Below are 16,252 nucleotides of genomic sequence, written 5' to 3' on the forward strand. Positions count from 1 at the left end.
TTTATCTTTCTCACCAAAATGTTCCCTACTCGCTGCCTTAATCTACCCTGCCATCGTGGGGGTGATCGTGGATCCATGTCATTGAAATGATGTGGCAGTGGGGATACTACAGCTGCCACTCCTTCCTCGTATTCGTCTAGGTCGCTCCACACCTCCTCTACTTCCTTTTCTTGCTCACCATCCTCCTCTTGTCCTGCTCCGCGCTGGCTTTCTGGGGTGGCTGGGCGTATAATTCTAACTGGTTTATCATTCAGATGGAACAGGAACTCTCCTGATCGCCATTCTTTTTCTCGCCCTTGTGATGTGGGTTTTCCCTGGGACAATACCGACTGCGCTGGTTCTGGTGTGGTTGGGGCTAACTCCTGTGTTGCACTTAGCGGCGGTGTGAGATCTGCCCTAGTCAAGGGTGGGACTTCCCCTCCTCCCGGTAGCATTTGGCCCCTATCACGCAATGCTATCAGCCGTGTTATTTCCATCTGCGCATGCGCTAGCTGGCGGTCTAGATCTCCAGTTAATCACGCTAAATGTACAGGGGGCGCGCTCGTAGGGCCATACAGGCCTCCTTTGTCATATGGCGGTGGTGCAGTGGCTATTGCTCTATTAGAGGGAGTGGGGGTGGGGCATGGCGGTATGTACAGAGGCTCGCTATATCCTACTGCTGGCCTTGTCATTAAGGGGTATATTTTGGTTGTATCATTCTCAGCTGTGGTCGTTGTGTACTCACCCTTCGGTGTTCCGCTTACCTCTTCCTGCATTTTCTCCTTTTCAATTTGCTTCCCTGTACTTACCTCTACTGTGGGGGCTATTTCCTCAATCATTCACCACAGATCTAGCACTTCCCTTCTGTTCTGCAACTGTTTTCCCTTATACCTCGCCAATAAGTGCGTGGACACTAAATCTAACATCCGTTTGTCGAACGACCCGCCCTCTGGCCAAATTGGTGTCACGCTGTCCCCTTTTATCTCTGTCACCCACTGATTGTGGTATTTTTGTATTCTATCACTATATAGTGGGAGGTGTTGGCAAATATGAGCTAGTGGTGTTATTCCTCCCATGATGATGTTTCTCCCTTCACTTGAACGCGCACTTGCACCTGAGCCTCCCTTCTACTCACCCCCTCCAACCATTGGTCCCCTTATACAGATCAGCAATATGTTAAGTGTTTCTCAATTATTGGCAATTATTGTGTTCCAATATTCAATGTTACCTTTGCACTTCTAACTTCAATAGTTCATTTTAGCATGTATGACTTTTTACCAACAAATCACTTACAATATTTCAGCATATGCGACACAAAGCGGACAAAAAGCAAAAACATATAACACATAACATGCACATGCACTACCTGGGCGCTTTTATTTCTCCTTTGTTCCCGTTACTGAACACCTCTTCCCTTTCCCCGTTTTACCTGCTCTTCTCATTCACTCCCCATCTCTTACACCCTCTTAATTGTTCCCAAAGAATTCTTGCTTACACGGAAAAAGAATATTCTAAATAACTACTCCGAGTCTACTCAATATACGAGACCCCTACTATTTTCTCTTTATCTTCACTTATTTATCTGCACTGGACGAGACAATGCTACGCGGCACCGCCTTCTACCCCGTTCGGGCTAGGACACCTCTTCTCCTATTCTTCTCACTTTTTCACAAAACCTAATGGCCATTTAAAGGACAGATCAGAAAAGCCTCAACATCACTCACACAGTCCCAACTCCTGGTTTAACCCACTATCACCTCTTCCCTTGTTCCTGTACTTTCCCCCTTACCTTTCCTTGGAAACCTTTGCAACCGGCACTCACGTGTTCAGTCAGATAATCCGAGGGTCACCGTTCTCGATCTGACCCCAGTCATGTCCGCACCCCAACCAAGCCGTGGCCCGCCTCGGCGAGCAGCTTTTCAGTCGGGTATTCGTCAACCAGGAACCCATGACCCTTTCTTGTAGTGCGCACAGGCTGGTCGGCCGCAGAGGTGATGGCTTTGCTGGGGGGCGTCCCGGATCTCGCCGCACGGTGTGGGCCTCGAGGCACCTCTCCAAATCACGTCGCAGGGGGTCACCAAATGTTTGTACCCTCCCCGTCTTTGACGTGCAAAAGAATAAAAAAAACACACACCTGACGGGGAATAAGGCAAAGAGAGCAGGCTGCGAGAGTTCAAGGCAAGGTTTTATCTGGTGAATAGTATTCAAGAGATATCTGAGAGCACTCTGCACAAATTATCATTACATTACGTTTTATAGGGTAAATGACGCAACTAACATAGGATACTACGTTGGTCCCGGATTGGTCAGTTCACTCGATGTCTCAGGTGGGGTGGCATCTCTTCATCCGGGTTGCTCGCTTGGTTGGCGGGAGGATTGACGTCAGTCATCTGTGCTCTGCATGGGTGAAGGTCAGGTCGCTGGGAGGCAGGATGGTCACTATCTAAGCTAACATAAATATTCTCTAAAAATGCATGCACTAAATAATAATTGTTCAAAAGACCTTCAGTAGTTTATCATGTCTCTATAAAAGTCACACATATATCTATACTCTCAATAACGTAGGTTAAAGGTCTTGACTGCTATAATACACTGGTTGAAGTTAAGGTCCGTACACATAAGAATGGGCATCATGGCATGGTCAGTGGTCTGGCACATGAAAGGAATATCTTGCAGGGACACAGGGTCACAGTGGCAGTAAGTTTCCACTGGCGAGGGTGCGGGAGGGGCAACGACACGTTTGTGGAGATGGACGAGCTATGTGCTTAGCTCATGCTGGTTCACATGCAGGACAGTGATCTCAGAGGAAGAGCGATGTGTTACATTTATTATTGTGTTGCAAGCATCTCCTGTTTCAGCGTGAGAATGGACCCGCAAAGTTTTCCAGTCCGAAAGAGGACGAGGGTGGGGGCCCTGTGCCCTGCGCGCCTGGCCGTGCTGCTGCGAGAAACGGGGAGAGAAGCGTTTTTGTACTATCGCAGTGAGGCCTAGTCATCAAGGTGGAGTCGAAAGGGGGTACAAAAATGGATGCCCCATGTCCTGCTCAGTGGTCCCATGTACGCGAAAGTCAACCAAGGTTAACATCGCATAAGGGCAAGGGGAGAACCCACTACTGGAGGCATTGGTCTGAATTCTGTACTGAGAAGTAGAAAACGCGAGGGGCCTGATGGCCCCTCGCTCCCACACAGCTTCCGGAATTTGAGGAAATCTGGCCCAAGACAGAGAGGAAGGGGGAGGCTGTTCCAGAGGAAGGAGCCACCTGAGGAGAGAGATCTGCCATCGGCTCGTAGCTTAGAAAAGTGTGTGACATGCAGAGTTACAGCGGAGGAGCATAAACATCAGAAGGGAGAGTATTTAGTGAGAGCAAGTTGTAGATAGATTGACTCTATTAGATATAACTTACCCTCAACAAATGTTTTTGAGGGTGAAAATGTATAAAGAGATAATGCAGTACAATTTTGAAAACTAATCACACTTGTGTCATCTAATGAATGTGCTGTCTTGATTGTTTGTGCAATTTTAAATAACTCAGTGATGTTTTATGTATTCTTTTTTGGTAGTATACACATATGTTCAGAGTAGATTCTATCGTTCACCAGAGGTGATTCTTGGATATCCCTATGGTCTTGCAATCGATATGTGGAGCCTTGGATGTATCGTAGCTGAGCTATATGTTGGATATCCTCTCTTTCCTGGAGAAAATGAAGTGGACCAACTTGCTTGCATCATGGAAGTAAGATTATCTCTAGACTTCTATTGCCAAAGTTTTATCAAGCTGTCCGCTGTAGCTGTTGTTTCTTACTTCATACAGCACCACATACTCAGTTGTCTGAAGAGTAATATCAGTAAAACATTTTGCTTCGTTTATGGCATAGATGTGTGTGTGTGTGTATATATATATATATATATATATATATATATATATATATATATTCAGTGAAAAAACATTGTTAACGGGACGCTATGGTTATGTTGCACTAATAAAAAAGCTGTGAAATTCAGTGAAAAAAGTTGTTAAAGGGACATTATGGTTACAAGTAAAACCGAAACCCCCAGAAATTCACCAGTTATGGTAAGCTAAGTAACCATAACTCGTGCCACCACTCTGCACTGCAAAGACTAACAATCAGGACACCAAAGATGACATCAAAAATGTTATTGATGATATCACTGATGACATCACATATCTGGGCCACTTGTTTTTGTTCACTGACATATCTAAGCCAGGTGGTTTTGTTCACTGACAACAAGAATATGAAAATTGAAAAGGTGTTATATATCTAGACGTTACCCTTCTTGTATGTTCTTTCCTTACGGTTTGGTCTCAGCTCATGGTGCATATATGTGGCAATAAGCAGGCCTCAAACACACAATTCATTTGTATACATGATGATGAACTTTAATGTTATTGATATTTTCTGGTGATGCTTCTTTCTTCCTTATTTTAGTTTCCCTGTGTGTGCCTCTGATTTGTATGCATTGTGGGTCTTCATATGTATTGTTTGTACTAAAACAAGTATGTAGTTAATCTTGAATTATTAGCTATTTATTCCATGTTTAACATTACTCAAAACTCTGATAGGATAGCATTCAATATTTTACTATCCAAAATGAACAGATACAAAATATTCTACTTCTATGGGGCATGCTGCAGCCATTGCCTATGTGTACGTATGATTAGGTTCCTGTATTAACAACAACAACACTATTTAATGTTTTATTTAGATTAATACATTCTTTAATGCATTAAGTAGTTCATGATAGGTCTCCCGATCACCCATGACATCTTGTTACCAACATTATAAACACAACCCTTTGTAGGGACTTTTCATCAACATGTATTTCCGATGCAATGTCATCAATGACATTTGTGATGTCATCTTTGATGTCCTAGTCTTAGCAGTGCACAGTGGTGGCACGAGTTATGGTTGCTTAGCTTACCATAACATTGCACATTCCTGGGGGTTTTCAGTTTTACTTGTAACCATAACGTCTCTTTAACTAAGTTTGTTCACTGTATTTCTTTTTTTAGTGCCACTTAACCATAATATCCCTTTAACAAAGATTTTTCTGGGAATTTCAGAGGTTTTCATGAGTGAAAATGTTTCATGATATTACATCACTGTATATAAGTTATGAATAATTCCTCTTTTAACATGTATGAAAGAACTGTAAGCCTCCTTTAACAAACATATTTTTGCAACACATACTGATGTGTGTCGTTATCAGCAGTGCATGCTGGGGATGCAAGTCATGGTTGAATTGCCTAAGGCATAAGGCTCGACTATGACCCCAGCCCCACCAAACCACCTCGTTATCAACTGCACCTACCCTGCATCCTAGTTCAGTGTCCACAATACCCTCATAATGTGACCAATGGCCAGTGCTCATGGCTTGCAGCCATGGCCAGATTCCACAATCCATAGGGCATGGGCTTTGGCCATGCTGCATTCCCCAATAGGCAAATCAGAGTAGACATTTGTCGTTGCAGAGGGCCAGGCCCACAACAGGCAGCAAAGTTATATTACTATTTTTTGTACTTACTTTTTGACACTTTCAAAAAATAAAACACAGGACAGATTTTCAAAAGCATGCTTTCAGGTCCTTGCTGCTGCTCCTTGCGCATGTTTGCTGCAATCCCGTTGTTAGGCAGAATCCTGTGCAGTTCCCTTAGGGAGCACTACAGAAGATTAAGACTACAGGTATGATCAATAAATCCCCTTTGGTATCAGTCTGTACCACAAAGATTTAGTTGGTAGCTGTGGCTAAGCAGTCAGGCTTATCTCAAGAGGGAGATGAGCAGTATTCAGGGTTTACACATTAGGACTACAATATTTATGGAACAAGGAAACACTGACCAAAGCTTTGTATCAAAAATAATATATATATATATATATGTATATATATATATATATATATTTTACACACTCGGATGTTCACACACAAAGCACTGTTATAAAAGCAAGTTAAATTAGTCAAGAAAAGTATATACAACTCCCTATTTAAATTGTAGACAAGTTTGAGCAAGAGTGAAAACTGAGCAAAACGGCACAGTGAAAACCAAGCAGAAATGGCACTCTATCAATTTCTCAAAAGGGAGATAAAGGCCAAGTTATACAGGAATGTACTCTTAAACACACCAGCAACACTTCCCAAGAAGATTGTGAACAAGTTAGGCAAGGCAGTACTTTAGCATGTGTAATACTGAGGTGAAAACTGAGCAAAATGGCACTTCACAAGTTTAAAAAGAGGGAAGGAAAAGGTGGTTATAAGAGTTAGGTGCCTCAACACATTTCTAGGTGAGAAGCAATCTAGAGAAGGCAGTTGTAACAGATTTAGCCAGATTCAGTAGGCCTGTGCTAGAGTCAGTGGTACAGGGCAAAGTGTCCAGGAGCAAAATGTTCTTGTAGCTGCAGTCAAGTTTTTGTTAAACGATTTCAAAAGGTGGTTGCAGAAGGTGAAAGACAATGTTAGATGATAGGGGCGGCCAACCCAGTATAAAAGTGAAGGATTTAAAACACCTTTAGCAGTACCCAACGAAAAGGGAGGCCTGCCGGAACAATGTACCTTAAAAAGTAGAAGAGGCTCCTGCGGTGGCGGTAGTTCCTGGCAGTTCCTATAGTTTGGGAGATCCAGCAAAGGAAGAGAGGCTCTCGTCGTGGAGGAAGGTTCGAGTTACTGCACTGCCCAGGGATGAAACCAGCCGCGGTGCTGCCAAATGAAATAAAAGGTACGTTCCTTTAAATCACGGTCCGGGTGGACGGGTGCCTGGCTATCTGGTCTCCTAGTGCTTGGCACTGACGATTCGACCAAGGCAGGTCCTGGAAGGTGATTGGCGGACTGGTTGGCCCCACCAGCTCAAGAGAGGAAGACTCTTGCAGGTGAATATCTTCTCGAGTCGTTGAAGAAAAGTGGTGAGGATCTGCAGCAAGGCTTCACTGGTGGTTAAGTCGTTGCAGATGTCTTCGGCTTCTCTCCTCTTTGGCTTTTTAGTTCCAGTGGTGACGTCTTGTCCTCCAGTCCTCAGGACCCTGCTTTTATGCAGCAAGATCCCCATTCATACAGCCTAGCTGTCACTCACACAGTGGGGTGGCTCTCATGGTGGGAGAACCCCCCAACCTATCAGGGCAGAGTGCGACTTGCGTTACATTAGGCAACCCTATCCAGGGTGCCTATTCCCCCTCCCACACATCCTGTCTACCCCAGACTCAGTGGCGTCAAGAGGAGGGCTTCTGTGCAGAAGCCCGCCAAAAGGACGAACTAAGGATCCCCGATCTGGGTTAGGACTATAGAGAAAGACACGAGAAAGAAATTAAATCAAAGTTCTGGCAATAAAAACCTACCGGAGTAAAGTTAATATAAAAATAAACTGCCGGTATGTTAGAGGCGGTCAGTAAAAGTGGTAGCCTCGAACAATGGGAAAATCCCATCGGAAAATATTTGCGGTCGAATATTTTCGGTAGTAACCACTGCCACCAGCCAGAAACTTTTGAGAGAGGGACTGTACGGTACCCCCTCAAAAATGAACACTAGGGAAAAACTATTAACCCTTCCCAGTACCTCCATAGTAAGATGGGTTGTACTGGTTTTGTTCGTAAGATTTGACTAGTAAAGTCAATGGGGACTTTACCTGCCCTGGGAGACAGTAGTCAGTCCCAGGGTATGAAGTCTATGTTTGGGGGTCGCTACGACACCCCTGTGGTGCAGCACAGAGGGTGCTGTGTACCACACATGAAAAAGATGATTCCTATGAGAGTTAGAAAAACCCCATAGACCATAAGCACACAAGATAGCCTAAAACACACACTAGCAATCTGCCTAAGAGTGGGGAAAAAAGGGTCTCACTCTTAGCAGGAGAAAAAAGATAAACCCCTCAAATCCAGCAAAGCTGCTGGGGGACTCCATAGGTAAGGGAAATTACCATAGAAGAGAATTCTCCCTAACACCCGTCCAGCAGTTCAGGCTGTAGCCGCAAGCAGGATTTATTTTCTCATTTAAACCTAGGGCTTTGGCCATGACGCATGGCCCCAATAAGTAAATCAGTGTAGGCATTTGCCCTTGCCGAGGGCCAGGCCCACTGTCCGTACACAAAAGTGTTATCACTATTTTTTGTGCTTACATTCGGACACTTTAGAAAAATAAAACACAAGACAAATTTACAAAAGAATGCTTTCACGTCCTTGCTGATGCTCCTCGCGCAGGTTTGTTGTAATCCAGTGCAGCACTTTGACTGTAGCCGCAAGCAGAATGTTTGTTCCCATTCAAACCTAGTGCTTCGGCCATGCTGCATGCACCAATAAGCAAATCAGAGTACATAAAACACAGGACAGATTTGCAAAATCATGATTTGAGGTCCTTGCTGATGCTCCTCACAAATTTTTGCTGCAATCAATTCCAGCACTTGGGACTGTAGCCATGCGCACAATTTTCTTTCCCATTCAAACCTATCCGGATTTCGAAAAACGTTACCACATAGCCGGTCCCTGGTGGCCATGCCCACTTTAAACCCATTGCTGGTCCCTCGTTGTCATGGCCAGTAGCCAGATTGTCTGAGCCATAGCCTCAGGCTATATCTCAGTCACCAAAGGTATATCACTATTTTTTGTACATACATTATGACACTTTTCAACAATCAAAAATACGGACACATTTTGCAAAACCATGCTTTCAGGTCCTTGCCAATGCTCCTTGCATGAGTTTGCTGCAAATCTGTCAATTTGTTTTTAAATTGTCAAAATATACGTACATAAAATAGTCATATTACTCAGCCCCCACTTGTCAAAATCCATTCAGACTTTGCAGAAACATTCAAGCTTGGGTCTATAATCGTTCTGAAAACCTTTGTGCACATTCATCAAACGGCAACAAAGTTATAAGCCATCTAAACATGTTAAGACCCCCTTGCCCTCTAATTTTGCCCCCTCTTGACAAAATCCCACCAAACTTTGCAGAACCGTTCAGATCTGGGTCTAAAATCTTTTTGCAAACTTTTGTGCAGATTCGTAAAATGGCACAAAATGTATAAGCCTTTCAAATATTTTGAGACCCCCACCCTTAAATTTGTTCCCACTTGGCAAAACAGCACCAACCTTTGTAGAAGCATTCAGGGTCAGGTCTAGAATGATATTGCATAATTCCATGCAGTTTCATTGAGTTGCGCCAAAGTTATAAGCCATATTATGGTTTATGGCCACATCCCATCTTATCTTTATCACCCATAACCTCCCAGAGATTGTTTCTTTAGTTTGACAAGTGCAATGTTGTGTTTTTTAATATGTTTTTACCGCAATGTCCACGGACAACAGCGGCTGTCCACGAATCCAACATGGTGACCGTTTCAAACGCAGCTCACTTTTTTCACCATCCAATCAGCGGGCGCGTCCGATGTCCACGGACATCACACCGGGCCCTGCTTTGTCCAGAGGGGTGTCCGACGACCAAAAAGGGAAGTGAGTGTTCAAACCGGACCCAGATATCACTAATTTCCTTTTACCTAGTGTTTGGCCATTTTTTAAAAAAAACGACTGGGCGGATTTTTCACCACATTTTTTGTTTTTTTTCTCCATTGCGTCTATGAGGAAAACCACACATTTTGGGACCCTCCCTATATCTTTGCCACCCTGGATGAAACATCACCAAACGTATAATCAATCCAAGAGGGCCATATACTTTTTTTGTAAAGTTTGGTGAGGATTCGTCCAGGGGGGTGGGGAGGGCAAAGTTATAAGCCGTCCAAAAAGTGCTCTTCTTATCGGTTGAGCAACTTAAGCATAACTACATGGCCGCTACCACAGGCCGTGATATATATAATTCAATGAAAAAACTTTGTTAAATGGACGTTATGGTTAAGTAAAACCGAAAAACCACCAGAAATTCATCAGGTATGGTAAGCTAAGCAACCATAACTCGCGCCACCTCCATGCACTGCCGCCTCCATGCACATTAACCGTAACTTTGCTTTAGGCTAGTTTCAATAAATGGGAAATGTTTGTAGTAGCGCAACCTAACCATAACGTCCCTTTAACAATGTTTTTTGTTAGTGAATTTCATAGGTTTGTAGTACGGCACAGTAACCAGAACGTTGCTGTAGCATAGTTTTTTCTGTGAAGATAATAGCTATTTGGTACTGCAACGGAACCATAACGTCCTGTTAACAACGGTTTTTCACTGATTCCTTGTCTGCCGTCATGATAAACATGTGGAAAGGCCAAAATCTCTTGTGTATGTATCCATTTGTGCTACCCCTTCCTTTTCCTAATAGTGTTTGTGCATCTTAGCAATTACAAATGTACATGGTAAGTGGTGGTGAGTGTTTGAGTGGTTTCTCTTTTTATGTTAAGATTTCATACTGCATGTGTGCCGCACAGTACTGACCGAGATGACGGCAGGTGAGGAATATGGACGTTTCCTGGGGAGAGTGCACCTGACCGGCGTATGTGCAATCAGACTGCAAGTATCCGTAGGACTCCATTAGTGGCCGCATGTCTGCATCTTCTAATGCACTTTTAAGTAGTTGAGGGAGTGCACGTGTATCCGTTGCACAGCTATACCCGCATGCGTAGGGCATTCACTGTGTGCTTGTAACACCGGCCCAGTCACCAGCCCTACAGATTCATACATTATGCAACCCTATTTCAAGTACTCCTGCTGACTACGTGGGTGGCTCTGCAAATGTACCAAGGTATAGCTAGAGCACACCTGGCTGTATGAGGCCCACTGGTAAACAAGTAGCAGCAACTTGCAGTCTAACGGAGGCGTGTTAAATGTGGAATTAATTTGATTGAGGTGCCGCTTGCCTTTCCATGACCCATGAAACAGACACACCGGTTGTGCACTGAAGATTGTGACAGAAAGTGTCAAGAGGTTGCCTGCGGGTCGTACAGTTGAAGAAAACATATAACTGCAGGTGGGACAGTTTGTAGTGAGTCTGCTGCGGCTTGGTCACGCACATACTACTGCGTGTAAAGGCAAGTAAGCAAAGAACAGAATGTGCAGAACACAAACCATGTCAGTGGTGGTAAGGAAAGAACTGTAGCCGCATGGGTCGTGCTGACTAATTGTTTTCCTGCTCCACGTAATGAAGCTGTGTTGCGTGTTGTTATAAACATTCTTGTATTCCAGAATGTATGCATCTCCCTGAATGCTACTCTTACGTCTGATGGTGTAGCATGAAGTGTTTTTAGTGCATGGCATGACAACTGAAATGGAAGCACAGACGCCGAGTGGGCAGTGTACCGCCCTTCCATTAAAGCAGTAGAGTAATTTCATGTACAGCATTTTCCACATATCCTGTGGCCAACAACAGGGGCACTCGTATAGGGCAGCGGAGCGCTAAAACATCCTTGCAGACCATGTGTCGTGCTACAGATCCTTACCCGGCAAAGGTCACTGTATTGTGCATGTACAGCAATGTGCCACTCTACAGAGGGAAGGTACATGGAAGTGCGTGGGAAGGGTCCTTCCGGGAGCATGACAATGACTGCCGCCTATGTAGGTGAGGGCCACCCAATAATTCTGTCTTTCGGCACGTCCCCTAAGGTATCCATGCAGGTGCAGCCCCTTCCGTACTGGGCCTTTCCTGGCGATACTTCTGTGGTGTGTTTTAGGATACCAAAATAAACGCACAACAAGTGGGAAAGGAAAAAGGGAAGTAAAGAAAGCTTCTTCAGAGAAGAACAATGGAATAGCCAATGAACTGTGGCATGGTGGGAAGCGTGCAACTGTGCAAAACACTGTAGTTAAATTGGGTGGAAAGGGGATCGCTGTAGAAAGTGGTTTCTTGACATGTTGCAGAGAGTAATGAAGAGTTTCAGTGCTCAACACTTACTACAAAAATTAGTCCACAACTTTTAAGAAGGGCACCAAGGCAATTTGGATGGGGTGTGCCGAAATTGGGATGGCAGGAATAGTAAGATGAACGTTCATGCTGGGGGAACGTGTTCGTGCAGTGAAACGTCATAATACTATGTGTGAAGTACGCCATTGGCACATGTCGTAGAAAGACACAAATAGATTTCTTCACAATGTACAGCGCATTCTCCATTTGCGAAACCAAATGAAAAATAACGCAGCCACATTGGTGTCTCCGTAATGCGATGGAAAGTTATGCAGGAGATCGGAAACAGACGCATGACCTGGGCAAGTGCCTCCTTAATCGCAAACAACAGTGAAACTCATGTAACATGCTGTGCTATTTTCCCTCCACAATGAGGAACAGTAATGTCGGCATGATTGCGCGTCAACACAGTGTCACACAGGCAAACCAAAATCAGTGACTTCATTGTAGGTACTGCATAGCACTACACATCCACATCATACAATTCACAATGAGCAGCTACTGCACAGTGTTTTCCAATCACTTTCTATCAATGTATTTCGAACTCCCCCAAAACCCACACGCCGTGGCTTGTGAAACACACAGCTATAACCGCATCCTCTGAATTTCTGTCGACAACTACACCGTGTGCCACAGTCTGTGCGTACACACCACATTCAGAAACCTTATTCCCCAATCCTGTAGCCTCTATAAGCCCATTTCTATGGCCGTCATCTGAAAAAAGGGGCGTATCTAACACGTGCCACCCTGCAAATATCGCAATATCTGCAGACCTTCCGTGCTGTGCACACACGGGAGAGGGGGAATAACTTCCAACCAGGGAGGGGGCCGTTGTTAGTTGTTGCGGCTCTGAAAAGTGTTTTTTTCTTTCTTTTTTTTAAAGATGCTTGCATAGAAACACCTTTTTTAAATTTTTTAAAACTATTTTTGTGTTTTATACGTTGGCTTACATTCTTACAATAGCGTCTTCAGTGCAGCCTGTAGATTGTGAAAGAAAAACTCATTGCAACTTGTCGACAAAGACATTCCATTTGCTTTAAAAGGGTGTATACATCGAGAACCAATGTTCTCATTCACCCAGGAGAACATCCCAGCAGCATTCAAGAAATCACACATGCTTCTGTTGATGAAACCCCTTGTAACCTCTGGCTGGCGACAGCAATCATTGGAATAGTCCCATACGATTCTCTGTGGTATACATGAGAAAAGCACTTTGGCAGAGGGGAAAATGCGCTTCACTGCTTTCATCACCTTCTTGAGTTGACGGTACACACGGGAACAAGTCATGGAAACCAAATGAAACGCTCCATAGTGCACGACCACACCATGTACGGTAGCTGAAGAGGCCATTTGTTGACATACTGCAAGCACACAGCCAAAACTGCTCACATCGCCGGAGCACCACAAAGCGTGCACTCCTTCCAAATCTAAATTGCCATGAAAGCCTTTTTCGATGGCATACTGCAACAGATCTTCCACTGTCAGGCTGAGATCCTGGTGTCTGCGGAAGCTGCTGAACCCCCGACAATCCACCCAAAATGTGGCACTCTGAGCTGATAATATATAACCGCTCAGTTTACCTCACTTCCAGGGAAAAGGGGGAAGGGAAAAATAAACAAACACCAGGCTGGAAGCTATCAACTCACTGGTTCTTCACCTGGTACTTCTCTTCAGTATGCCCAGAGAAGTAATAAGCAGACAAGACTTCCTTACTTGTTGACCAGAATCTTAAAGATCATTCAGCCTTCTCGGCAGGTCCATGAATGTAATATTTAACTTTGCAGTTCGTCTTCTCAACCTCAAGATTCTTGAACAAGGTCTAAAGTTCTTCAAATAAGTTTAAGGAAGTTCTTTTAAGTTCTTGTATTTGTTTTTATATTTTCTTTTTAGAATGTCTTTTACTCAGGAACGAATTTTAAACTTGCGATGAAATCTTCACGTGGAAAATCCAGCACACGCGCTAAAATCCAAACCGCGGATAAAACGCATACGCGCTGAAAATCCAAACCGCGGGATAAAACACACGCGGTTTAATCCAAGTTGCGGGAAATACGCACACGTGCTGAAAATCCAAACCGCGGGAAAAAACACACGCGCTTTACTCCAAGTCGCGGGAAATACGCACACGCGCTGGAAATCCAAACCGCGGGAAAAAAACACACGCGCTTTTCTCCAAGTCGCGGGAAATACGCACACGTGCTGAAAATCTAAATCGCGGGTAAGACGCACACGCGCTAAAGTCCAAGACGCGAGTAAAACTCACTCGCGCTAAAGTCCAACCCACAAAAAAATACGCATACGCGCAAAAACCAAATCGCAGGAAAAAGCACACATGCTTTTATTTTATCACGTGACACTTCTGAGAGCTCGCGCGAAAGCTCCACTTAGATTTGTTCTTGCGCACGCGCAGATACGAAACGCGTAATATAACACACACGCGAACTCACGTAGAAAAAACCCTTGCGTATATGAACAGTAAACGCGAGTCCAAAGTTCACGCTCACGCTTCACTCTCACGCGCAGAGTCACACGCGCAGGCTCAAAGTAACGGGAAAAAAATCACGCGCTAGTTTGAAATGATACGTAGAAAAGAAAACAAACGTACGCGCTTCAGTTTTTAGATACAGATTTGTGATTTCAATCCTTTTAAATTAATTTAACCTTTTTACAAAGTTCATCAAAACATGGAAAGTCACTTATCTTGTGATTGAGACTTGAAAACTTATTTTCTCAGAAAATTGGAAATTTCTCACTCCTGTCCTGTGTCTCCACCAAACTCCATACATGACTCCTGTTATATTTTCAAAGATGCCGCTCGACTGCTTGAAACTTGACACCCTTGAACAAGTTAAGCAGGAGCAGCAAAGCACACAACCTCTCAGCTGGGCAAAGACGATGAAAGGCAGTTTAGAATGTTCAGTGTCCTCCCTATAAACAATCTCCAGCCAATTAGAATTTAGACTGAGAACCTCCATCTTGGCTTGGAGCATTTTCCATAGACTGCAATGAAGGTTAAGGGCAAAATTGGCTGTATAAAAATATAACCCATAATAACTTCCCAAAACCTTTCTATACTAAATATGTGTCTCCCCTGACCCAATGTAAATGAATATATGATACTGTATGTAAAGAATATGTCACTCCAACCTGACAGTACCTGACATCCACAAAGGCATCAGCGACTATCAAGACCTTGCGTTTCGCCATCCCTGCCTGCCACCCTCACTACACAGAATAATAAAAAAAATATTGCTGCCTTTTCATGTGACGCACACCCTGAGCACCTGATTGGACAATCCCCACAGTCCGATTTCCATTGGCCATCGATTTTTTAAAACTATTTTTGTGTTTTAAACGTCGGCTTACATTCTTACAATAGGGTCTTGAGTGCAGCCTGTAGATTGTGAAAGGAAAGCTCATTGCAACTTGTCGACAAAGACATTCCATTTGCTTTAAAAAGGTGTATACATCGAGAACCAATGTTCTCATTCTCACAGGAGAACATCCCAGCAGCATTCAAGAAGTTACACATGCTTCTGTTGATGAGACCCCTTGTAACCTCTGGCTGGCAACAGCAATCATTGGAATAGTCCCATACGATTCTCTGTGGGATACATGAGAAAAGCACCTTGGCAGTGGGGAAAATGCGCTTCTTCTTTCATCACCTTCTTGAGCTGACGGTACACACGGGAACAAGTCATGGAAACCAAATGAAAAGCTCCATAGTGCACGACCACACCATGTACGGTAGCTGAAGAGGCCATTTGTTGACATACTGCAAGCACATCATGGTGAAAGTAAGCGTCCCCAAAAATGCAATACCAAACTCCCCAATGAGAGTCAATAACGGACACACCGCAGGAGGGAATGAGACCAGGACCAAGTGCGGGTGAAGATAAAAAGTAAAGTTTATCCAAAACCAAAATATGGCAAGCAGAGGACTCTGCGAACTCCGAGAGCGCTCTACCAAACATCAGAAAACATATACGTTTTGTTAAAAAACCACGTCAGCTATGACGTGGGAACTAGGAGTTACATGAATCGATGAGATTGGGCAATGGTGAGTAGACAGTATGGAATATGTAGGGTCGAAGCTTCAGGATTGGTGAGGCTCCATGTGGTGTCACAGTGATGCTTGTAGGTCAGCTGGACTCGGGGTGGAGCACTGGGTCAGGCGATGTCCAATTGATACATCTCGGCTGTACTAACATTTGCCCTTGTGGCCACGCACACTCATTCAGTGTTGACTATAATTCATAATGCCCTGTAAATCCTACAAATCATTATTCTAACATCACAAGAGAAATAGCACATAACTCTAGGTGTTTGTGTGTTATCACCATAAAAATACTATACAATAAATGGACTGCTTCAAGGTTCAGGTGGCTTATCAGGGGGCGCATTTCAGGGATACCTCTATCTCTATTCTACGTTAGA

General features: G+C 44.0%; 1 protein-coding gene across 2 annotated transcripts in view; it reads left to right on the forward strand.

The window, feature by feature from the left end:
• DYRK4 (dual specificity tyrosine phosphorylation regulated kinase 4) overlaps nucleotides 1–16,252 on the forward strand; it is a 1,198,302-nt gene that overhangs the window by 841,885 nt on the left and 340,165 nt on the right. For both annotated transcript variants that reach the window (XM_069628321.1, XM_069628322.1), the window contains one exon: nucleotides 3,540–3,712. In XM_069628321.1, the coding sequence (XP_069484422.1) occupies nucleotides 3,540–3,712 (173 nt within the window). The remainder of the gene's footprint in view (nucleotides 1–3,539; nucleotides 3,713–16,252) is intronic.

Source organism: Ambystoma mexicanum, chromosome 12 (assembly GCF_040938575.1).
Source record: "Ambystoma mexicanum isolate Mex_15411 chromosome 12, UKY_AmexF1_1, whole genome shotgun sequence".
In the NCBI taxonomy this organism is placed as follows: domain Eukaryota; kingdom Metazoa; phylum Chordata; class Amphibia; order Caudata; family Ambystomatidae; genus Ambystoma; species Ambystoma mexicanum.